This window comes from Amphiura filiformis, chromosome 5 (genome assembly GCF_039555335.1).
Source record: "Amphiura filiformis chromosome 5, Afil_fr2py, whole genome shotgun sequence".
Classification (NCBI taxonomy): Eukaryota; Metazoa; Echinodermata; class Ophiuroidea; order Amphilepidida; family Amphiuridae; genus Amphiura; species Amphiura filiformis.
In genome coordinates this window covers 32,809,096-32,834,676 of record NC_092632.1, presented here as the reverse complement: position 1 = coordinate 32,834,676, position 25,581 = coordinate 32,809,096, and the positions used below count along the sequence as shown (strand labels likewise).

Sequence of the window (25,581 nt, the reverse complement as noted above, 5' to 3'; positions counted from 1 at the left end):
AGTAGGTTGCTAGGGTCACCAAATTGCCTCCATTCAGGCCTACACTTTTTATAATAATGTATCACTGCACCTTTGCATATTTGATATAATGTAATGAACCTTTGACATTAGTAATCGTTGTCGTCGTCGTCGTCGTCATCGTCATCGTCATCATCATCATCATCATCATCATCATCATCATCACCCTCATCATTACCATCACCACCATCATCACTTGGAGAGCAAGCTTTCTCAAACTGCATATTTAGTTTGGTTTTGTTTCCCTGAAAGGTACAGAATTCATACTGCATGAGCAGTGTGCTGTCACCCAGATTTCCTCTTCCCGTGCGAGGAATCCAAATGATCATCTTCAGTTTTGTCATCTCACAGGTGAAGTACATGCCCTAAGCCAATGCTGCATTTACAAGCTTCTAAGTTTACCAACACAGCACTTCTTGACCAGATAAACAAGTTACAATGGTTTTGTGTAATGATTTGTGGTGGGTGGATTTCAATTTTGGACACCTGTAAAAGCTGTAAAAGCCATAAAAGCCTTTCTGAACCTTGGCAACTTTATCGTATGATCAACTTCAATTTCATCCTGAAATTGTTAATATATTAAATTCTCTATCACTGTACAATTTAAAACTATCATATTTACATTTCTGCTAACATTTTGCAATATGAGTAGTACTACTTCTGACAATTACCCATTAGAACACATTCCAAGCATGAAAACATCAGTACATGATGTAATACTAATTTTTTCCTTGTAATATCGACCTTCACAGCATTTCAGTTGACAAGAAAAAAAATGCCGACCAAGCTACCTCCTAACATACACAAATTTACTTTTTATTTCATTAATAAATTGGCGAGCAAAAAGGCAAGCTTCAATTATGATCAAATACAAGCCCCAAATTGGGCTATTCCATTTCAAATCCATACACCTACTACTATGGAAGACATGGCCTTAATCTCCCACAGAGGGAGTGCAGATTTCAAACGGAGTCACCCATTTAGGTAACCCCATTTGAAATACACACTCCCTGTATGGAAGATTCAGGTCATGTCTATCATAGGGGGTGTATGGATCTCAACTGGAATTGCCCATTAATCAAGGCAATTTGCAACATGACGTGTTAACCTCACCGCATCATTGCCACTCACTTCATCAGTCTGCTTACCGGCTTGTATGCCATGTTGCTGTGACATTAAACTAGCGTGCCATGCCTGCCTGCCTGTCGATGATGTGATGTTATAAAGGGATAAGTTATGTGGGATGACATGACACAGAGTGTGCAAATACGACTTTGTGTAAGAGATAAATCATGTGGGGGATGCAAGTATAACCCTATTCCCATCAACATCATGGGTAGATAAATGGCAGGTGCAGCATTGTTTGGTAAAAAAATATAAAAAACACATTTATTCTTAAATTTGATTTGCAAACGTTTTCCCATTCCACATTTCCAAGACTAAAAAAGCATTATATAGGTTCTTAAGATTGCCATGAGGAATCACAAACTGAGTCGTGCCTGGTACTCCCGAAACCCAGCTATGCCTGCATACATGGCATTAATCATATAAAATATGAGCAGACATGGGTTGCGATGCGTGGGTGGATATAAGAAAAATTCAACACCGCCACAGTGGATATCATCAACATTAATAACATCTTGAAAAATGACATACATCTATAGACCACTGTTAATAATTGTTCTCAACGCTGGTCACACAATTACATTTACTACTGCTGATGTATGTAAAATTATGTCGTCAATGATTATAAGAAAACAAGATTCTTGTTATTATTATGACGTGCAATCTTCACACACAAACATACCATATTCCGAGTTGATCATTAAAAACTCAGTGTTTTATATATGATACAAAGGTAGCAATAGATTCATGCACGGATGAAACTAGCTCACCTGGTTGGAAATACACTGGCTGCAAGGTAGCCTGTGACCTGTACGTATACAATGCGCCAGTACATGTACATGACAACATGTAGGGACATGCTACAGGCTAGCTCAAATGATAGCATGTTACATTATATTTGTGCATTAACACACATGCATAGTACACATACCATACATAAGGCGTAATATAGGTTGACTTTGACATGTAGTACCGCTGACATTCGATGAAAATTAAGACTATCAACGTTTAAAGTGGATGATCCAATTACCCTTGACATTCAATGAAAATTAAGACTATCAATGTTAAAAACTGGCTTATCCAATTGAGATTGAAAAGCTGACTGTTTTTCTCATAACCCGAGTCAAATTTTCGGCAGGAGATGTTTTGCTTAGATGGTATTAACAAATATGTAGTAGCAAGTTGATGTACTGCCGAAGAACATGACCTATGCTAATGGGCATAGCTGTAACATAGTTTGTGAGGCTGTCAATCAGGTCACACCCCTTGAATTTATATAATGTAGTATAACCCCATACTCGCTTATGTGCATATTTTTATAACTGATGCGGAATGCAATTTTTTTAACCATTACCTCCCTCATACTACCCTTGAGAGGGCAACCCAGTTTTTAGCCTTATATGTCAAGACCACAAGGAAGTTGCTAATCTAGAGAGTTTGGGACACATTGGGCTTTTCCAATTAAGAATCCATACACCCCCAATGGAAGACACAACTTCAGTGGCATAGCGTGGATCATCATATTGGGGGAGGGGCACCGACCATGATTGAGGCGCACCGGGTCTGATTGGGGGGCACAAGCCGTTTTTTGGCAATTTTCCTATGGGATTTTCTAAATTTTGCAATCGATTAGGGGGCACGTGACCCCCTGTGCCCCTAGCAAGCTACACCACTACACAACTTTAATCTTCCACACAAGGAGTTCAGATTTCAAATGGAAATCTGAATGGGTGATCTTATTTGAAATCTACATCCAAGGTGTGAGATATTACGGCCATGTGTTCCATAGGGGGTGGATGCATTTCAACTGGAGTAGTCCCATTTACCTGTGGACTACCAGCCAAATTAGGGTATAAAGGCAATTTGATTTGTTTGTGTCAATTGTGATTTGAATGTGGTTGAGCTGCTCAGGTAGTGGGGAAATCTTCGATGTGGTCTGTATCATATACTCGTAATGAAAGTGGAGACACTGTAAAAAGAGGACTATTTAACAATTTGCTTCACAAAATAATCTAACATCCTGCTATATGGCAAGGTATTTTAATACCTTGCCATATAGCAGGATGTTAGAAGACTTGCTTCCTGCATTAACATTTAATATAATTGCCTGCTGTAACACCTGGGCAGATATAATCTATTCTGGCTGCTTTATTTGCAAAAGATTGAAATAAAATGTTATTAAATGTATAGCAATTAAAAACAAGAGCGATAACCGCACCATAGCTGAACCATGTGGCTTCGGCAGTATATTGTGGTAGGCCTATACCACTGTCATCATTGCATTTAAATTTCAGCTCAATTGAAGCATTTTGAAAACTTGACATTTGACCCCTTTATTGCCCCTTAATGACCTTAAATGAATTTTAAAATATTTTAAACATGTTTAGAATGTCATAAGGATCATTGCGTTTAAATTTCAGCTCAATCGCAGTATTTTGGAAAACTTGACCTTTGACCCCTTTATGACCCCTTAATGACCTTAAATGAATCTTAAAATGTTGTTAAAATGTTTAGAATGTCATAAGGATCATTGCATATAAATTTCAGCTCGATTGGAGCATTTTGAAAAACTTGACCTTTGACCCCTTTATGACCCCTTAATGACCTTAAATGAATTTTAAAATATTTTTTAAATGTTTACAATGTCATAAGGATCAATGCATTTAAATTTCAGCTCAATTGGAGCATTTTGAAAACCTTGACCTTTGACCCCTTTATGACCTGAAATAAATGTTTAAATGTTTTAAACATGCTTAGAATGTCATAAGGATCATTGCATTTAAATTTGAGCTCAATCGAGCATTTTCGGTTAAAATGACCTTTTTGACCCCTGTGACCCCAGGATGACCTCTGACGTTTGGAAATATTTTTATTATATTCTTTATGTTTTCCTCTTTCATATGACACCACTCATGGGGTCATACCTTCGTGGCATTTAGAGATATGTCCATTTCAGACCAAATGGTTAGTCAGTTAGTAAGCTAGTAAGTAAGTAAGCTAGTAAGTAAGTAAGCTAGTAAGTAAGTAAGCTAGTAACATTCACTCATATAGGCTGATACCATTTCATGGTTCAGCAAAAATCATAAACATTTGTTTCAGCCCTTCTATAAAGCAAACTGGGCAAATTTCCATAAAAAATGTTTGTGTTATTCATGATATAAATCAAATATTAAGAATGAATATTGGTCAAATTTGTCTTGAGTCTATACAGGCTCATCTAGTATAACACCAGCCTATTCAGGTAACATGTCTTGATAAATTTAAAATTATCATATTAGAAAAAAAACCCTACTTGATGAACGTAAATATGAAAATAAACAGAGTACAAAGTAATGTCAATATAACACCATGTACTCACATGACGTCAGCAGCATCCAGGTCCATATTTGACACTTGTGTTCCCTGTTGTCAGTAGCTGACACCATTTGGTACAACGACAGCTCGCTGTCATAAGATCTCTGGATAAGGCTCATAATTCTAATTGGCCTAGCCGACACACAAGTGTTACATTTGGAGTTGTTGGTCTACGATTTCTACAAAAAGCCCTATATTGTCAGTCAGCAGGCCAATAACATGTCGGGTTGAGATACAAATTATAACCCTGAAGACACCAACATGGTTTATTGAACAAAATTATGAGTTTGGTAGCTTCATCTTCTTTAGCATAGCTCAAGAAACTAGATGTACCAAAATTGTCATTAACATAAGCTGAAGAAAGGTGCTGTGAAAATCAGCACAGCTCTGCTCACAGCTATCTACTGAAGACAGCATGTTTCACATATTTCCAGCACTGGAATGATATGAATCTATAAGAAAAGCAGTAATGACTACTGAATCAAGTCTACAAGACAGAATTTGTAATGAAACTATCTGCTAAAGACACTAACATCTACTGTAGATGGCATAACTGACACTTTGTAATTTTCTCTGAACTCTGAAAAATTATATACACATTGCTGTCTACTGAAGATAGCATCAATGTGTTATAAATAAGTGAAAAAAACAGCAAAACCAGGGTTTGGGGTTTCAAATAAAATTTCAAAATGTGAAATGTTGAATAAATTATATTTTGGTTATTTTAAATGTTTGCCACATTTTTGTAAATATTTAAATGGGAAATCTAATCAATTGGTCTAGCTGATTTGTTGAAGTCAAAGAAGGACTGTAAACATGGTAAACCCCTGCAAATATTAAATACATTAGTTGTGTATAAAGTTCAAGACTTTCAGATGTTAGTCAGCCCAAAAGAACCTTTTCACTACATCATAATTTAAAGTAAAAAGTAAAATAAAATAAAAAAGCCAATTAACTGACTTCATAAATTTCACTGGACGGCGTGTTAACAATTGTTTTTGCCTATTGACCATGCCATTTTACTGACGACAGCTTTCCTACATGAAACAATTTGCAACGACAAAGATATTGCTATGTAAAATAGATAATGACAAAGGCATTGCTATCTACTGAAGATAGTATTTTCCGGAAATATATTGCAATAAATATACTTTAAACTTTCCAATATACTGGTTATAATAGCAATGACATTGCTGTGCAATTACAACAATACTGTTATCTACCGAAGATAACATACCTGATATTATTATGATTTAACAAAGACACCACTGTCCACTGAATGTAGCACATGTTTTAAAATATTCTACAATATAATGTGTGACAGTGCAGTGTGAGACATAGCGAGGTAATAAATAAGTGTTTTGTGTACAAGTACACAGGATGCCAATTTTGCATAGATCATTTGCAGTATCAACATCAAAGCGGATGGGTTAAATTGATAATATCAACTTTCAAAACTTAAGTGCTATATTTAATACATGTTGTCTGATATAATCTTACATGTATGTGTTGATACTGTAGAGACATGTAAGAGACTTTGACAGATGCATATGGTGAATAATGACAATAATCGAGTCTACAATGCATGAGAATTACCCAAATAGCAATGTGAATCAATCCCTCCACCATCACCATCTCAATGCAGTGCCTCCACAATCATCATTTGGGATTGAACCTACAACCTTTTACATACAATGCAAAGGCTTGAGACCACAGAAAATTAATATTTTTTGGTTCTCGTGCAGAGGATTTTTGTGTATTGGCGAGGGTCATTTTTTTACCGTACAAAATTGGCATTATACAGATGTAATACAGATGTACAAAATTGTGGAATAGCAAGAAATCACATATTATGAGAATAAGTCTGTACTGATCAGGTACTTTCAATTGTAAGGTTCTGAGGGGTAGGCTACTACAAAATAAAACTTGATCTAGGTTGCTTAATTAACTTAATTGCTGGAGCTTTGAAATCAAAGTTATATTTGAAAATTGAAAAAACAATACAAATATGGACCAACTCCAAAAAAAAACAATGCTGGCAGGAATGAGAACAAAAATAATTTCATAGAGCTTTATGTTAATTATTCATTTATTAGAAACAGAGAAATTTGTGAATTGAACTAGTATCTACAACAGCTAGAGTGCAAAGCAGTATTACTGCAGATTATGATTACAAATTTATCAAGGTGTGTTAATTTAGTAGCTGCATATATTATGCCGTACCTGAGCCCAGCCTCGATATATGCTAAATGGATTGACATTTTCGGCAGACATGCAAAATCCAAAATTAGTATTGAAAGTCTGTCTGATGCTTTTGGTGAATTCTTGCACCTTGCTCTCAAGTCTTCAAACCGAGTATTTCTAGACACATGACACATTTATGATATTTCATTTTCCCCACCCCAACCTTTTTTTCCTGCAATATACTTTTCTGGTTATTCAACTGCCTCTTACACAAAAATAGAATGTATGCAAGTTGTTGTAGTTGGTTAGACACCACCTGAAAGGCTACTTCTAAAATTTCACATTTATGATATAATAACAGGTTATTTTTATCAGACCTCAAATTATTTTCAATTCAGGATTTCCCAATGTTCTGATTACAAATCTGAAATGGTGATGGTAATGGTCATGTCACCATTAGAATATAAATATACATTACAAATTTCTTATAAATGCAAAAAAATATTTGAAAACCAATGTGCTAATCAAAAGTTACAACAAAATAAACAATAATAAAACAAAAATGCCTATGAACCAGGAGCTACTGTTGGAGGACTTAAGGTGTGGAAATTAGCTAATTCATCCACTGACATAACTCATTGCCTGTCGCTTGCATTTCTACTTAAAGTTTATTTTATATGAAGAAGTTCTTACAGGACTAGTAACCACAATATCTCTTAAAGTTTATTTTATATGAAGAAGTTCTTACAGGACTAGTAACCACAATATCTCTTAAAGTTTATTTCATATGAAGAAGTTCTTACAGGACTAGTAACCACAATATCTCTTAAAGTTTATTTTATATGAAGAAGTTCTTACAGGACTAGTTGCGTATAATTTATATATACCACCATCACACGTTTTTAAGTATGATTCTTCTTCCTTATTAGTGCTGGCCTCATATGTAAAAGCGTTACACACTGCGTACAGACAAGCTGTACTTATTTCTACTCTGGAACCTAGAGTAGATGAGTGTATTTTTGAAGTACAGTCAACAGTACCGGGATGATCCCCTTCTCTTTTCGAATAGCCTGTGACGTTCTTTAACGTGCACACTGCATTAATGTCAGAAATACATGTACACAGGACCGACGGCTTAAAGTGCCCTCCGAAGCACTAAGCAAGTAGAGTGAAGTGCTTTGCTCAAGGATACAAAGAGCCAGCCGAGCTCAGGCGGACCTCGGATTTGAACCCGTGACATTTGGATTCACAGTCCAACGCCTTAACCGTTCGGCCACGCTCCCCCCCACTTGCATGGTTCCGTCATTATGCACTATGTGCGGGGAGAGCCTCAAACTGGCAGCATACATGAATGGGAATTGAACCAGTCAAATAATATTCTGTATAAGGTTATGTAATTCTTCCTTTCATGTATGCTGCCAGTCCGAGGCTCTCCCTGCACAAAGTGCATAATGGCGGAACCATGCAAGTAGCGAATAGGAAGAAAGTGTCATGGGGACATTTCTGTTCGCTGCATTACATTGTGGACACCACACAAAAATGAAATCAGTCATAATATTAATATAATATTAGAAAACATCATGTGCTGCAATGGAACCACCCACCTTTAAATGGGAAAACATCATGCGCTGCAATGGGACCACCCACCTTTAAATGTGAAAATTGGAATTGATTTGGTTTGACAAATCTCACTTTACTAGATCATGTATCATGAAAGGGCTCATGACTTCTTCACAATGTTTAGGTTTACCTTTGATCCAAACATGCCTTTGAATTATATTCAGATCATGTTCATCTCAATGTATCCAGACATACTGGCATTATACAAGGTGTCAATTTTGGTATGAAACTGCTCTAGTTATGTCAAAGTGTGATTATTGTAGCTGTCTAGAGGGACTGGGGTGCTTTAACAAGTAAATGCTCTGAAAGGTCTGTATGATAGACTGGCTGTAACATATCATCTATATGATGATATATTTTCAGACACAGTTGAGCAACCTTTTTTAAACACAGCATGCCCAAAGAGAATAAAGGTCTTCAGCCTAGGCCCGTGCTTGAGGGGGTGCTAGGGTGTGGCTGCACCCTCCAATTTGCAAAATTATACAAAAAGTCCCAAAATATATCACAGGTTTTCACACTTTTTTGGTCCAAATTTTGAGAAGAAAGTCCCATTTTCACAAAATCCCCCCCTGAAAAAAGTCCACTTTTTGAAAATCAGCACCCCAAAAGAAATCCTGCATACAGGCCTGCTTCAGCCTATCTCTATCTTGCAGGTATCCTGAAATCAAACCCGTTATATTCCTCCTTATTTTCCATCTGTATTGTGATGGGTGCGATTCCATGCAATCTTCCCTAGGTTATCAAGTGATTTTATACTTGACAGTAATTAAGGTCAAATTCTATTGATTAACCCACAAGACGGCTGAGAATGATGTCACACTAGCAACCTCCATTGATTTGTTTCTAAATGACTACTAGGTCATACATTGATTAGACTACTATAATATAAGATGTACGCTTTAAAATGCTAATGTATCAACATGTCTTTGATGATTTATGATATGAATTTTTAAAAAAATTCACAGATTTCAATTTTTTTTAATAGATGAAAATCTATTCAAAATCTGGTGTGAAAATCTACATTTTGCTGTATCTGATTAAAATGAATAATATTAGAATAATTTCATATTTTAACATTAGGGATGTGAGGGTTCATGAAAGATAGCTGAAGATCGAACAATCTTATTCTGATGCTTCCCCCCTCCTGTTTCTCTGTGTGACTAGAACTCTCACTCAATATATTCTTCTTATACATTTGGGGAAACTTTGTTATTACACATACATAAATACTTCAAAAATCTAAAACAAATTCTATTGGTTCCTAGTCATGTTATATAAGACAATATAACACAGCTACAGTTCACAACGACACTGCTCAAACCAATCTGATTTGCATAAACACAACATATATAACTGATCGATTCAAAGTTCATGTAAGTCCATGTAGGACTTGTTTGATCAACATCATATATGAATAAAATTGTTAAAGAATGAGACTTAAGGTATTGTTTTCCCCCTCTGCCAATGCGTCTGCCAGCTCATATAACACATGAGCCAGTATTTTTTTTTTTTGCATAGAACAATTTGGTCTTCGTCTTGACGTTCTACTTAAAGTAATGGTAATCACCTGTGTTATATGAGATGTTAGAGGCAGAGGCTCCAAACAATACCTTTATACTTAATTGGTTGTTTAATCTTGGATAATCACTCATGGTAAAAGGACATTGCGTAATAGAGCTGTCAAAATCTGAACTACTCTTCCAAATGATCTTGTTGTTTTGTGTTGGTGTAGTTATTGTTAGAGTAGTAGTAGAGGTAGTAGTACAGTGATAGTAGTATTATATAGTATGGTAGATGTAGAGTAGTAATGGTATACTTTGATTTACCTCAAGTTTGGTAAAAACGTCGTAGGTGTGTATTTCACTGCTCGCAGTATCAAATAGCGCGCAAGTTAATCATGCAGAGCATACATGCACGTGTACCAGGAGGGTTTGTCAGCATGCCTGCAACACAACTGCGAAAAAGCATTGACGTCACTAATTAACTTGAGGTGAACCAAAAGTATAGTAGTAGCAGCAGCAGCAACAGTGACAGCTGCAACAGCGGTGGTAGCAGTAACAGTAGCAATGACACTAGGAGCAGCAACACCATTAGCAACAGCGGTGCAGTACTAGGAGCAACAACAGCAAGCAGCAGTCCAATCAAATAAATAAAAATAAAAATAAATAAATTTTTGGATTTATAAAGCGCCTTTCTCCAGATCTTAGAGGACTCAAAGCGCTGTAATTTCGCTGCAATGGTGAATCATCACAATCAGATCGCATCAACTAGGTTGCTGCCGAACGCAGCGCACACCTATCCGCATTTAGATTGTAACATCCACCAATTATCTGTGCAGCTCCCAAATTCCATTGGGTGAAGGAAGTTTTGATAACCAAACAACTAATCACCGATTTTTGCGATACAGGAGGAAACCGGAGATCCCGGAGAAAACCTGCGAGAGCGAGCATGGAATCGGGATAAACCAAGTGCACATGAGTCCTTGGGCGCGCCGGGCTTGAACCCGGGACCTCAGTGGTGCAAAGCGAGGGAACTACCGCTGCGCTAACTCGCCCTCAAATATCCTACAGAACAGTTTCCTAAACTTGCTCTACATAAAAGTGTGTAGGCAGGTTCATGCATTGCCCATGAATTATGGGCTGCACCTTAATTAAATTAGCAAATTGGCAGCACCATTTCAAGTACAATCTACACCCAACGTAATGCAATTTGCTTATGCATATTGCTTAACATACTTATCCCAAAATGACGTCATTTTACTGCAGTCAATTTGGTGCTGCAATCAGCTACGGGATAAATCATTTTATTGGACGTTCTTTCCAACATTGTCATCTGTCTCTCATATCATGGCAAGAAGATCTTTTTAAGATAATGAACAAAACACTTTGCATACAAATGTAGCTTCCATAGACTTGTACAGGTAAAGAAAATTCATATGGGAGAAATTTATCTTTTCGGATTTAATAATACCACACATCTGCAGTCCTGACAAACACAACAAAACCTCATAAATTATCCAGTGCTGAAAGTGAAAGCCCCATCTGTTATCATTTCTAATCCAAAATCCAATTACATCATCACCCTTGATCCTCTTCACTGTGGTTTTCATTCTCAGATATACTTGACTTGATGGACATGTATTCCATAACACTGCAACATGTTACATGGGTTGCTAAATGAAGTTGATTCATGATCTAGTAAAATACATACACAATAAAGACCTACTACTACTGTTAACAAAATCCTTTTGCTTAATAAAGTTAATTCATATCAGGATATTGTTTGAATGATAACTACAACACAAAACCTGAGCCTGTCATCCATACATGGCACAGATTTCCATGTCATATACATGTCTAGCGTATACATTAATTGGTTGTACTGGATCATAAACAATGATCTCGTAATTGTTTTACCATCTTTAGCATGTTTGGGACTCATGCAAAAGGCGAAATTTGCAAATGGCAAAACAAGATGAAGCTGTAACTTTATCCTGGCAATTAGTTGGTTCAAATATTCATATTATATGCTGTGCCTCCTACTGTTAAAAGGTAAAAATTTCTTATTGTTATTTTTGTGCTTTGCTAATTTTGAACTATACTGAGCTTGTTTCTAAATTCTTGATTTTGAGTTTTATTACATAGACCTATACGTAAAAGAAAAAACTTTTCACGGTAGCTGCATTGAGCATGAAAATGTCCACTTTTAAAGTATTGCTAATATGCAAATTTGATACACAGGCCCTGTTGATGATTCCAAAGTTGACTGTAAAAAACAAAATAATGCCTCTGCAAGATGTAATTGCCGGGTTCCAAATATAAGAGAATGCACTATTGTGGTACATCAAAAAAACTACGAAAATCTGTGCAACATATGAACCACGCCATTATATTTTATTACATTGTGTTAAGAAAACACAAACAATTTAATATACATCTGCTTTGATTATCTGTGAGATTTGTTCATCAGCCAGCTGTTTGATATCATGTATTATGCCATTTTGCAATGATATCAATATCACTTGCACATCTTTGCTCATCAGATTTAATATCATGTTAAGTTGTAATACATATATTATAATTAATTTTAGCAGCCAATACCAAATATCAAATGTAATACATTAGATAATAAATGATAATATTCTCTCTGCACTGACTGCATTGATACATTGATATGCCATCAATTAATTTATTCAGTTTGGAGATTTTTTTTTTTTTTTTAAATGTCGATAAAACCACAATGGTGGTAGTACTCATGTATGCCTATAGATGTACATGACCCTGTTTGACCTCCCATGTAATGTCAACTAGAAGAGTTGTACATTCGCTCAGATGAAAGTACAGGTATCAACTCATTTGGGTGGGCAAAAGAGATTGGGTACCTTGTACACAGCTGAATTTACCCATGTAAGATTTAGTATATTATGAGCAATAGGTATAAGGAACATTACAACATTCAAGAATAAAATGGCTGTGGGCTGTGCAAAACACACTGTGACCAAAATACACCTGATTTAATTAGCATTTTCCTAATTTCCCAAGATATCTGTTCCTGTTCCAATCAACATTGTTCTAGTACTACTTTTAAAATAATTGTATGTTTCATCAAGTCTTGATTGAATTACACGGAGGGAATCATATGTGTACCTTACACATGTATGTGGTCTGTCCATAAACTAATAGCATATACATTTGTGTCCACATACTTGAACCTTGGCCAATGCACATAGTGAATACATCTTGGAAACATTTAGTACAATTCCATCGATTTTTTTCTCTTGATATACAGCAACAAAATGATGGTAATAACTGCAATGAAAAACAAGAGGAATTGAATGTTAAATCAGCTTACCAGTAGCATCAATTCATCTTGAAATGTGTGAAATAGCCTGAATTGATAAAAAGTGGCTGAAAAGAACAAACAGTTGCTCAATTTCCCAAAAAAGTGGGCAGACACATCCCCTGCCACTCCCCAGGATTAACCCACACTCAGTCTATTAATATTTACATTTTTGAAAAATGGCCCTTCTTTTATACAACCAATCATTGGATGTGGATACCATCCATGCACACACAAAGACTTCCCTATACCCCAACCACAAACCTCACCCCAGTTACATTGTTATATGTATCATACTAGTAATATGAATCAAAAGTCCAAGAAAGCTGAGAAAAGGGTATACTTTACATGATAGACCGTATGTAGATACAGTCAGTTATGATAAATTGCATTGTAGCAAAATATTTCTGTCCATATGATTATGAATGATATTTTCCCCTTAAAAATGAAGTTGTTGAGAAAATACCAATAATTTAGGGTAAAAAATAACTGTGTAAAAGTTCATTTTTCAGACTGCCGCATTTACCTGGTTGGTAAACTTTATGATGCCATGGTCATGGATGATGCCCTCTTGTCTATGGGAGTGACTCCTCTGGGTCCCACGTACCTCATGATGCTTCACCTCTGCCCATACCCTTAATTTCATCAAATTTACCCCTTGAATGGGAATGTTCCAATATTTGCATGAATATAAGTAAATGATAACCCATTGCATGTACAGAATGTACAGTATAATTTATGCATGAGTAAAAACAAAAACAATTATAGAAATAGTAGTTATGTATGTTTAATCAACCACCTCCTTTTTCCCCATAATTTTTAAGTTCATTCTCCTTTTTTCATTTTCCCTCCATGCAGTCCATCAAAATCAGAAGAAAGACCGTTTTTTCGGCGTGCACCCCTGGCCTTCCAAAGCAGTGAGTCTTTATAGCAAGGGTAAGTCAGTTGTCTACTTATTATTGCTAGCTCGGGACGACTATAAGCACAACTTGCACCATCGACAAACACCAAACATTCCTTAAATATTAAAGAGATATGTATCACTATTAAGAACCTAAAGATATCATTGAGCATGTTTGTGGTCATGTGAATGTATTTTTTTCACACAGACTTAAAGTATTAGAAATTAAGGGGAAGTCTGAACATCTTTACCCAGTTGGTATCTCGAGGGACTACATGCACTTAAATCCTCCTGATATGCTTCATTATTTTCCTTTGCATGAGTGTACATGTTTCATTACAATGTTATTCCAACTGGAATAATGTGGACATTTCATTCCTGGCTCATGCAATGTAATGCAGGAAGCAAGGGCTCGCATGTTTTATTCTGTCTATTCATCAAGTGAGGAATATGCTTGCATGTGGTCTTACTATCATATTTTCAACCTAACCCTTATCATATTTCTATTCATATTCCAAACCAAAAGCAATCTTTTCCTTCTATTATTGTCTCAAATCGAGCTGTAATTGTGTCTCAGTTACGGAACTTTTATTCACCTGGATTCATGGGAACAAAGAGTTGATTTGTTTATCTTTTTCAGGAATTGTTCACATATTTCAAATTAAATGCTAAAAGCAATGGTCATGAGAGAACACAATATATTTTTATCGGTTAAATATATAGACCTAGTTACTACTATATAATAACATTTTACAGATAGTAAGATGAACAATTGCACATTTGTATTTTGTTACAGCTACAAGACCATTTTCATACCACATGAAAGCCACATAACTGTTCTTTGTAGGCTTACATTCTTAAAAAGGTCTAGTTGAATTTAACTATACTATTCAGCAAATTCCTTCAGCGGTGTCCACCTGCTCTGTCTGATTATGGCGAAAAAGAACTAGGTCACACGATGCTACGCAGCAAAACCAGTGGATGAGGTGTCGATGTGATGATGATGTGATTCAATCAATTAGCCAATCAGAACCCCACTTCTGTATATGCCATAAACTGGCAGACCGCTGAAGAAACGTGCTGAAAACTATAGATTTATCACCAGCGTATCCAGGATCTGTTCCTGCGGGGGGCTCAGAGGGGCTTTCAGAGTTATGCGGGGCTTATGGCTAAAATCGCCAAAAGAACAGCTGATTTTACCTGATTTTTTAAGTGCGAGGGGCTTCAGCCCTCAAAGCGCCCCCCTGGACACACCACTGTTTATAGTAAGATAAGACTAACTAGAAATCATACCAAATTTTACTCAATTAGTGCCTAATTTGTGAGACCTTATTTTACAAGGAACCTAACCAAATTTGACTCTACCTTTTTAAGAGTGTAGTAACATAACTGCACCTATAGATACGAAAAGGTAGCATTGTGTCAAAAAATGATGCATTCCAAATATTGCATGTTCAGAATCTGCAACAAAGAAATCTCAATTTTGGTCCTACATCATTAAAAAAAAATCTACTAAATGTTTAGTTGTCTTTTCCTTCACACATCAGGTTGTTAATTTGCTAACCCCAATTTTTCTGTAATTGTGTATGGTACACAGTGATCAGAGCTATAGGTAGCACAAGTAATAAGACTCTGTATGTGCAGAACTATCTGCTTTTTAGTATGTACTTGTAAAAATAGTAAGTCATACGCTGAATGTTGGTATGATGCAAAAGGTGAAAAAACAACCCCCCTCCCACAAAAAACCATCAAAACTATTCTGGTTTCACATTTCTTGCAAGTAAGGTAGTCTCCATGAGCATGCATATTGTGCTTATATTTAAAAATTTAAAAGAATGTCTTTTAAGTGAGTACAAGGTCAATATAATCTGGAAACATTTGCCAATATAATCAGGCAAATAAGGCAAGATATCTACATGTATAAAGAACCCTTCTTGACAATGTGTAATTATATTCAAAAGTAGACATTTTAGAAAAACATGGTGTCATTTTAAAGGTTATTTTCTCATCTTTACGATTATATTAAAATCACAATAGTATAAGTTTGACATGTCCTGGGCTGTGTGGGAACAAGTCATATAACACAACCATCTATAGCTTGATGATAAACTATTTCCCATTTTTGCATTTCCAACTGATAACCATCATTTACAATCGCATTATTTATGAACAGCTCCTTCCAATATAGAAATCACCTGTTGTAGATAGACAAAGATGAACTGTGTAATTTATTTAGATGCAATTTTGTCTGAAACTATGACATCATTTTACTCAAACTGCATCTTGTGTTGTCCGAATACAATCATCAAATGTTCAAGTATGAATTTGTTTTATGGAATGATTACATTCTTTAAAGAAGACTAGAGATCTAATTTTATGAGACATATTAGAGGCTGTGCAACAAATATTTTCCTACAAGAGGCAATTTTCCAAATGGCATCACAATAATTACTAGCTCTGCCCATTCACCTTGCATAATCTAAATTTTGGTGAAGCCATGTTCTAAACCTCAAATGATGTAGACAGGCAATGCATAACAGACAATATTTCATAGTAAGTTATATGAAATGTTATAGCATTAAATTGGGAGGTTACTCCTCCAATGTTGTCCTAATAAACCCACACCCCCACCCCTCAAGAACTGCTTTAACATTTTCAGCCCAACATTATTACTTTAGATTCCAATTTCACCTTTATGGGGCCACACAAAAGCATTGCACAGCCTCCTTACGGGGTCAAAATGATATTTGATGATATCGCATTATAAATTTGCATACATTTTCCATCTCAGGAATGCACTTTTATTCAATTGAAACATGATATATCCCAACATTGATCAATGTGTGCAGATTTGTTTCCTCTATGCAGTGAAAATGAAATTTGGTCCAATATGTTAATATTGTCAAAAGATTGAGAGAGCGGCAGAAAATAATCCATATTTTGTGGAAATTTAAATCAATTTACCTTTTTACTGCAGAAATGTGGGTAAACACTATATCAAATGTACCTTATTAAAATGCATCCATGCATTGTACATCCAGACAGATATGGGTCCAATTTTCAACATTTCAGGATAGTGTTTCTGGCAGAGGAAGGGGCTGGCTGAGAAACTAGACTAGTTTCATTTATAGAATTCCATCGATCTTCTGGTATGTTAACCTTATGCCTTGACAAAGCCGCATAGGGTTGAGAGCGAGATGTAATTTCTGTCTTAACATTGTATGTATGAAATGAAAAAAGACAAAAAACAAGGGGAGCTACAAAACATAACAACCTCCTTTGAAAGGCGGAATAATTTGGCAAATGACAGCAAACTAATGTCATATATACTGCCATTTTTGAAAACTTCCTTAAACTTAAAGGCACATGCTTGTTTCAAAAATAACAAACATCTGAATTTGGATAATTTGATTGGTGTCTTGGTCATATCACTGAGAGCATCTTCACTATTTTTGAAAGAAAGAATAATCATAATTGAAGACCAAATTAAAAAGACTAGTTTGCTTCTGACATCAGGGCAATGGCGGACTGATTGGTTGCTGACCTGCGCAGTACAGCATTTTTGGTGTGGTTGACAGGACATCATACCCAAACTAGTCTTTTTTTTAATTCAGTCACATTCTTTAATAACTTACCTTTTTGATGGCAATGGCAAACAATACAAATAAAGGTCATCCCAAGTTGATCCAATACAAAGTCATGAAAGATAAAAAGAAAGACAAGATGAAACAATTAGTTTAATCAGTAAAAGTTTCATCTCAGTAATGATCTAAAATGGCCAATCAATATATCTCTAAAGTTGCTTTCATTATACTTTTGTAAGTGATCCAGACCATCATTCTCAAATTTGAGCTAAACTGGATGTCATCTTACCATTTTCAAGAAAGAACTAGACTTAGCTGTCGTCTAAGACCACGAACACAGCCGTGTTGTGACCCCTTAATGACCTTTGACCCCAAAATATATGAAAACCCCATAGGCATTGGCTAATGTCAATGCCTGTGTGCATGTGGCATCACTTTGACATGTTATTTATGCAGAAGGGCATTTTTAAGGTGTTTCGTCTCAGACCGAAAGTGACCCCTTTATGACCTTTGACCCCAAATGAAAAAAATATCCCATATACACTGGCTAACCACAATTCATGTGTGAACATACCGCTACTGTGCTATGTTTTCCTTAGCTAATAAAATTGTTTGAAGGTATTTCATTTTTTACCGAAGTGACCCTTAATGACCTTTGACCCCAAATCTGTGTACACCCCATAGACACTGGGTAATAACAATGCATGTGTGCAAGTGGCATCACTGTCCCACGTAATTTGTGGGAGAAGATGCATTTTAAAGGTATTTCATTTTATACGGAAATGACCCCTTAATGACCTTTGACCCCAAATAAAAATACCATATGTGTACATCCATATCAAAAGGATGCACTAATCGGCTGCTACATGTGTCTCATTTCACATAATAACTAGAATAAATACCAGACTCATCTCCAGTGGAGGTCACTTCAAATTATCCCAAGTCACATGGTTTAGGAATACAGATACTATTTCTTATACAATTTGACTTGGGATGATTTGAAGTGACCTACACTTGATATGAGTCTGGTATTTATTCCTAGCTATTATGTGAAATGAGACACATGTAGCAGCTGACAAGTGCATCGTTTTGATATGGATGTACACATATATACATTGGGCTATTCCAGAAAATAGATGCACACCCCCTATAGAGGAGTTCGGATATCCGGACTTTTTGTCCAGTCATGACTGTTGGAAATCCAGACTTTTAAAGTGCCCAAAGGCAAAAAAATCCGGAAGAAAAATAGTTCAAAATCAGAAATCCTCAATTTGAGAGCTCATTTTCAACATTTCCGTGATATTTCCTTCATTTTATTGGATTTCCAAGCTTTTTCCAGTAACATTGGCAACTGGAATTCCAGTCGTTTTCAGAAAGCAGACTTGGAAATCCAGACTTTTCTTTGATTGAAAATTTACTCCTCTATAGGGGGTGTGCACCTATTTTCTGGAATAGCCCATTAGGTAAACACAATTCATGTGTGAACATACCATCACTCTCCTATGTTTTTCTTAGCTAATACAATTTTTTGAATATATTTCGATTTATACCGGAAATGACCCCTTAATGACCTTTGACCCCAAATCTGTGTACACCCCATAGACACTGGGTGATAACAATGCATGTGTGCAAGTGGTGTCACTGTCCTACGTAATTTGTGGGAGGAGATGCATTTTAAAGGTATTTTGTTTTATACGAAGTGACCCCTTATTAATGACCTTTGACCCCATATACAAAATATCACATATACACTGGGTTACTGCAACTCATATGTGAGCATACCGTTACTGGCCTATGTTTTGTTTAGCTAATAAAAATTTTGAATGTATTTAGTTTTATACGGAAGTGACCCCTTAATGACCTTTGACCCCAAATCTGTGTACACCACATAGACACTGGGTAATAACAATGCATGTGTGCAAGTGGGGCCGCTGTCCTCGTAAGCTGTGGGAGAAGATGCATTTTAGTTGAAATCACGTTTTTTGACCCAGTATGACCTCTATGTGACCTTTGACCCCACGAGTTTCATGTGACATGTAGGGGCACGGTCAATGATCATTGTGACCAAGTTAGGTCAAAATCGATGTAAGCATGTGAGTGCTAGAGCAAATGTTAAGGTTGACAGAAAGAAGAAAGAAAGAAAGAACCTGTAAGAAAAAAAGACACAGCCGTGACTAACGTCACGGCTGTGTAACAATCCAAATTATCCACCATTTGTGGACCTGACACTTAGTCTTAAATGTTTTTATGGTACAAAATAATATTAGTACCAATTTACATAACTGCATAATTTATTAGCATAGTATGTATTCAAATAATTCCAGCTTCATGTATTACAATAATCAGTTTGAAAACGAAGAAGTCAGAATATCTGTATCAATGTCAATTTATAAACCATTTAATTATCATAAACAGTTATGTTAATGCTTAAGGAATCGTATAGCAATATTTGCTTCATATTGACTTTTTAGGTCTTTTGAGGAAAAATGTTTATCTTCAATACTGAAAGGCTTTTCCTCCCAGCTAGCTACTTAAAGTACATATCATTAGATTTGACTTAGAAGTTTACTTTGAGGACTGTTAAATGTCAAAAATATCAATTTTATAATATATCGCAAATTGAGGGAGGGAAACTTGAAATGTTTTGTTTAGCTAATAAAAAATTTTGAATGTATTTCGTTTTATACGGAAGTGACCCCTTAATGACCTTTGACCCCAAATCTGTGTACACCACATAGACACTGGGTAATAACAATGCATGTGTGCAAGTGGGGCCGCTGTCCGACGTAAGCTGTGGGAGAAGATGCATTTTTAGTTGAAATCACGTTTTTTGACCCGTATGACCTCTGCGTGACCTTTGACCCCACGAGTTTCATGTGACATGTAGGGGCACGGTCAATGATCATTGTGACCAAGTTAGGTCAAAATCGATGTAAGCATGTGAGTGCTAGAGCAAATGTTAAGGTTGACAGAAAGAAGAAAGAAAGAAAGAACCTGTAAGAAAAAAGACACAGCCGTGACTAACGTCACGGCTGTGTAACAATCCAAATTATCCACCATTTGTGGACCTGACACTTAGTCTTAAATGTTTTTATGGTACAAAATAATATTAGTACCAATTTACATAACTGCATAATTTATTAGCATAGTATGTATTCAAATAATTCCAGCTTCATGTATTACAATAATCAGTTTGAAAGCGAAGAAGTCAGAATATCTGTATCAATGTCAATTTATAAACCATTTAATTATCATAAACAGTTATGTTAATGCTTAAGGAATCGTATAGCAATATTTGCTTCATATTGACTTTTTTAGGTCTTTTGAGGAAAAAATGTTTATCTTCAATACGAAAGGCTTTTCCTCCCAGCTAGCTACTTAAAGTACATATCATTAGATTTGACTTAGAAGTTTACTTTGAGGACTGTTAAATGTCAAAAATATCAATTTTATAATATATCGCAAATTGAGGGAGGGATACTTGAAATTTGATCAAGTAATGCTAGGCATAAAATGTTTGATTGATGTGACATTGCCGATCCTAAAAAACATGCCAAACCACACCTATTATTCAAATGCAACAGGAATAAGATATTTTTATTTTTATTTTTTTTAAATCCAATACTGATATAATTATGCATAATGTACATATATCTTTGCATTTTTATATTATGTGTAACTTTTGCAGGCATTATAAATTGTGTCTTATTTTTGACATATTATAGAACATAGAAGACAGCCAAAACCATTAATTCCTTCAGAAACAAGACGGTAATTTTATATTTTTGTAAGCCGAATGGCCAATCCTAGATTTTTTAATGCCTTATGCAAACTTGCAGGACAAGCAGTCAAATAAATGTAATTCCCATACACCTGCATGCTTCATACATCTCCAGTCAACAGAATAAGACATCATTTGATTCAATTGATAGACATTAAAATGTTGATGTTATGCAACCATTTATAATTATGTCCAAATAACAAGCTGATATAAATGTATACATAAATATAAGCAGTATGTATAAATAAGTATGTATACATAAATATAAGCAGTATGTTCTGCTTGCTTATATGGTTACCCTAATTCTAAGCCATGTTATTCCTCCAGAACAGAATATTTGGTCTCCCACGTGTACTTTAGAGCAAAATGCAATGTCCCTGATTGGTATTTTGATGACGTCAAACTTGTAGTTTATTTGGTAATTTAATAATATGCAGTGATTCATAATTAAACATGAGTGTTGACTTGATCAATCAAATCTATGATCAATATTGGAAAACATGTGTGTCATAAAAACACTCACATCACCTTGTGTGTGACTAATGGTGAAAGGCTGAAATGTAATTGGGTTGTGCAAATTATTTCATTTACTTTTAATCTTGGTTTTGCCTAATGACTATATATATATATAGGTCTACGAGGTGACTATATTTTGAAGATATTCAAACTATATAGGTCTATGAGGTGACTGTTAATTTTCGCACTTTGCCAATTTTGAACTACTTCACCGGAATAGCCAAGTTGGGGGGTACAGAGACTGGTCGAGTGGGCACTGGGTCTGAAATTAGGGGGCTCTGATCATTTCTGGTAATGGAATTTTGGAACTTGTTAAATTTTGATTCTGATTGGAGAGCATGTGCCCCGATGATACTAATACCACTCCTTCAATTGTATTTAAATTTATGATTATTTTGTTTTTTCTTACATACATTATACATAACAGAATATGGTGCACATTTTCGTTAGTTTTCACAGTAGCTGCATTGAGTACAAAAGCATGAATATAATGTTCCACAAAGATTTCTACTATACAAATGCAGTAGGGCATGTATGTGGTTTTGAATATCACAATTAAAATGCAACAAATAATCAAATCAAGACACTGGCAATTTGAGACCTCATATGAGAGAATGAGACACCTGCCTTGATTGGGCAAGGAATGATATGAATCAAGAAACCCACCCATTCATACCAAAACCAAAGTTTACCTGGTTTCCATTAACTAATAAGTTAGGCACAAAATAGTCTCTTTTTTTGCATGTCCCTCATGAAGGGAAAATAGTGTAGCTCCAGATTATTTTGCCATGTGCCCAGCAAACTGTGTTCTTTAGCGTGTGCTTAATATCAATCTGCATGTAATGCAGTGTGTTGTAACGTTACCATGCACTAAGTGTTACATGTGCAAATCTTTTGTAAATAAATGCTCATGCCAATTGCTGATGAAGTACATCTACTGCTGATAAAAGTGAAGAAGTCATTTACTTCTGATTAGGGTGTGGGTGAAGTTGTAATCTACTGCTAATAACAAAGGAGTTTGGTGCAGAAGTTTTCTACACTGCTGATAAAGGTGTTGACGAAGTTGATATAGCTGCTGGTAGAATAGCTTACTATTGCTGATTCAAGTGTTGATCAAGTAGTTTTCTACTGATGATATAGCTGCTGGAAAAATAGCTTACTATTGCTGATTAATAAAGAAGTGCTGATGAAGTAACTAAAGTTTGTTCAGCTTATATAAGGTTGAAATTATTTGGCTTTTGTTACTGCGCAGGTCAATAAAGTCCTAACTCACATAAGTGTAAAAGCCAGTCATGCATCACCGACGGACAACTAAGCGTAAGCATTCGTCCAACTGCGTTCATGCCATTCTATATCTATACATGGTGTTATGAGTCTTATTTTTTCACCTTATATAAGCTGAACAAACTTTATCTTCTGCTAATAAAGGTGTTGATGAAGTTAATATCTTCTGCTGATAAGGTGTTGATGAAGTAATTATCTTCTGCTGATAAAAGTGTTGATGAAGTAACTATCTTCTGCTGATAAAGGCGTTGATGAAGTAGTTTTCTACTGCTGATAAAAATGTTAGTGATGTAGCTATCTACTGCTGATAAAGGTGTTTATGAAGTAGCTATCTTCTACTGATAAAGGGGTGGATGATGTAGGTATCTATTGATGATAAAGATGTTGATGAAGTAGCGATCTTCTGCTGATGTGTTGATGAAGTAGCTATCTATTGCTGATAAAGGTGTTGATGAATTAGCTATCTACAACTGATAAAGGTATTGATAAAGTAGGTATCTACTGATGATAAAGATGTTGATGACGTAACAATCTTCTGCTGATAAATGTGTTGATGAAGTAGCTATCTACTGCTGATAAAGGTGTTGATTAAAGCAATAATGTGTGATTTGCGTAAAGAATAGATTCCTATTTAAATGTCTGTTTTCACTGAATACATTATCCCCTTTTAATTTTGAGCCAAACAAATGAGGAATAACGAAGAAAATTGCGCCAGCGCCTACAATGCGTGTACAACGCTCGCCGATCGTAACATGTAATACTGCACGGAGCATCGCGCTCGACGTGTGTACACATAAGCTGACATCCACGGAGATGTTAGCAAGCAATCGATCGATGAACTCTGAATAAAACTGGGTCGACCCGGATTTAATATAAAAAGTTAAATTGTTCTATTATTAAAGCACTTCAGGCTTAGTCTTTTATGTGGTATTTTAGTACACCGCTGGGCATTATAATTATGCAAAAAGTAGAAATCCGAGTAAAATTGAGGGCGTCACTGTGAAGCAAATCACACATTATGGCTTTAAGTATCTATCTACAACTGATAGGTGTCGATGAAGTAGCTATCTTCTGCTGATAAATGTGTTGATGAAGTAGCCATCTACTGCTGATAAAAATGTGTTGATGAAGTAGCGATCTTCTGCTGATGTGTTGATGAAGTAACCATATACTGCTGATAAAGGTGTTGATGAATTAGCTATCTACAACTGATAAAGGTGTTGATGAAGTAGGTTATCTACTGATGATAAAGGTGTTGATGACGTAGCGATCTTCTGCTGACAAATGTGTTGATGAAGTAGCCATCTACTGCTGATAAATGTGTTGATGAAGTAGCTATCTACTGCTGATTAAGGTGTTAATGAAGTAGGTATCTACTGATGATAAAGGTGTTGATGAAGTAGTAATCTTCTCATGATAAATGTGCTGATGAAGTAGCTATCTACTGCTGATAAAGGTGTTGATGAAGTAGCTATCTACTGCTGATAAAGGTGTTTATGAAGTAGGTATCTATTGATGATAAAGGTGTTGATGAAGTAGTAATCTTCTCCTGATAAATGTGCTGATGAAGTTGCTATCTACTGCTGATAAATGTGTTGATGAAGTAGCTATCTACTGCTGATTAAGGTGTTAATGAAGTAGGTATCTACTGATGATAAAGGTGTTGATGAAGTAGTAATCTTCTCATGATAAATGTGCTGATGAAGTAGCTATCTACTGCTGATAAAGGTGTTGATGAAGTAGCTATCTACTGCTGATAAAGGTGTTAATGAAGTAGGTATCTACTGATGATAAAGGTGTTGATGAAGTAGTAATCTTCTCCTGATAAATGTGCTGATGAAGTTGCTATCTACTGCTGATAAAGGTGTTAATGAAGTAGCCATCTACTGCTGATAAAGGTGTTGATGAAGTAGGTATCTACTGATGATAAAGGTGTTGATGAAGTAGCAATCTTCTGTTGATAAATGTGTTGATGAAGTAGCTATCTCCTGCTGATAAATGTGTTGATGAAGTAGCTATCTACTGCTAATAAATGTGTTGATGAAGTAGCCATCTACTGTTGAAAACACAAGTAAAAAACCACTTATCTCTGTAATGATAAGAAAAAGTGTCCTTTGTATCTCATAAGAAATATGAAGCCCCTCTTGGTTTGAAGATCTTACTATGTGAGACTGAAATTGACAATCAGTATGTCCCCATTAATTCAAATTGTTTTTGATAAATTTGAATTAAAAATGTAATCTAGAGTTCTACACCCTTCAAACAATTAATTCCTTTATCTTCTCTTTGTCCAATATGCTACTTTCCCCCAATGACATCGTCTACAATTTCCAATTATTGTGCTATTTAAGCCATGCAAGTGTTGATCATTATTT

At 35.6% G+C, this 25,581-nt stretch overlaps 2 protein-coding genes across 3 annotated transcripts in view; one reads left to right on the top strand and one right to left on the bottom strand.

The window, feature by feature from the left end:
• The window catches only part of LOC140152997 (DNA repair protein RAD51 homolog 2-like), a 241,438-nt gene that overhangs the window by 122,811 nt on the left and 93,046 nt on the right, over positions 1-25,581 (bottom strand). The gene's annotated exons all lie outside the window — the stretch shown is intronic.
• LOC140152996 (uncharacterized) overlaps positions 1-25,581 on the top strand; it is a 97,370-nt gene that overhangs the window by 48,737 nt on the left and 23,052 nt on the right. Inside the window, exon 2 of one of the 2 annotated variants that reach the window (XM_072175565.1) lies at positions 13,999-14,076. The exons of the other annotated variant lie outside the window; for it this stretch is intronic. Within the exon in view, the coding sequence (XP_072031666.1) occupies positions 13,999-14,071 (73 nt within the window). The 3' untranslated portion in view covers positions 14,072-14,076. The remainder of the gene's footprint in view (positions 1-13,998; positions 14,077-25,581) is intronic. 2 annotated transcript variants of the gene reach the window in all.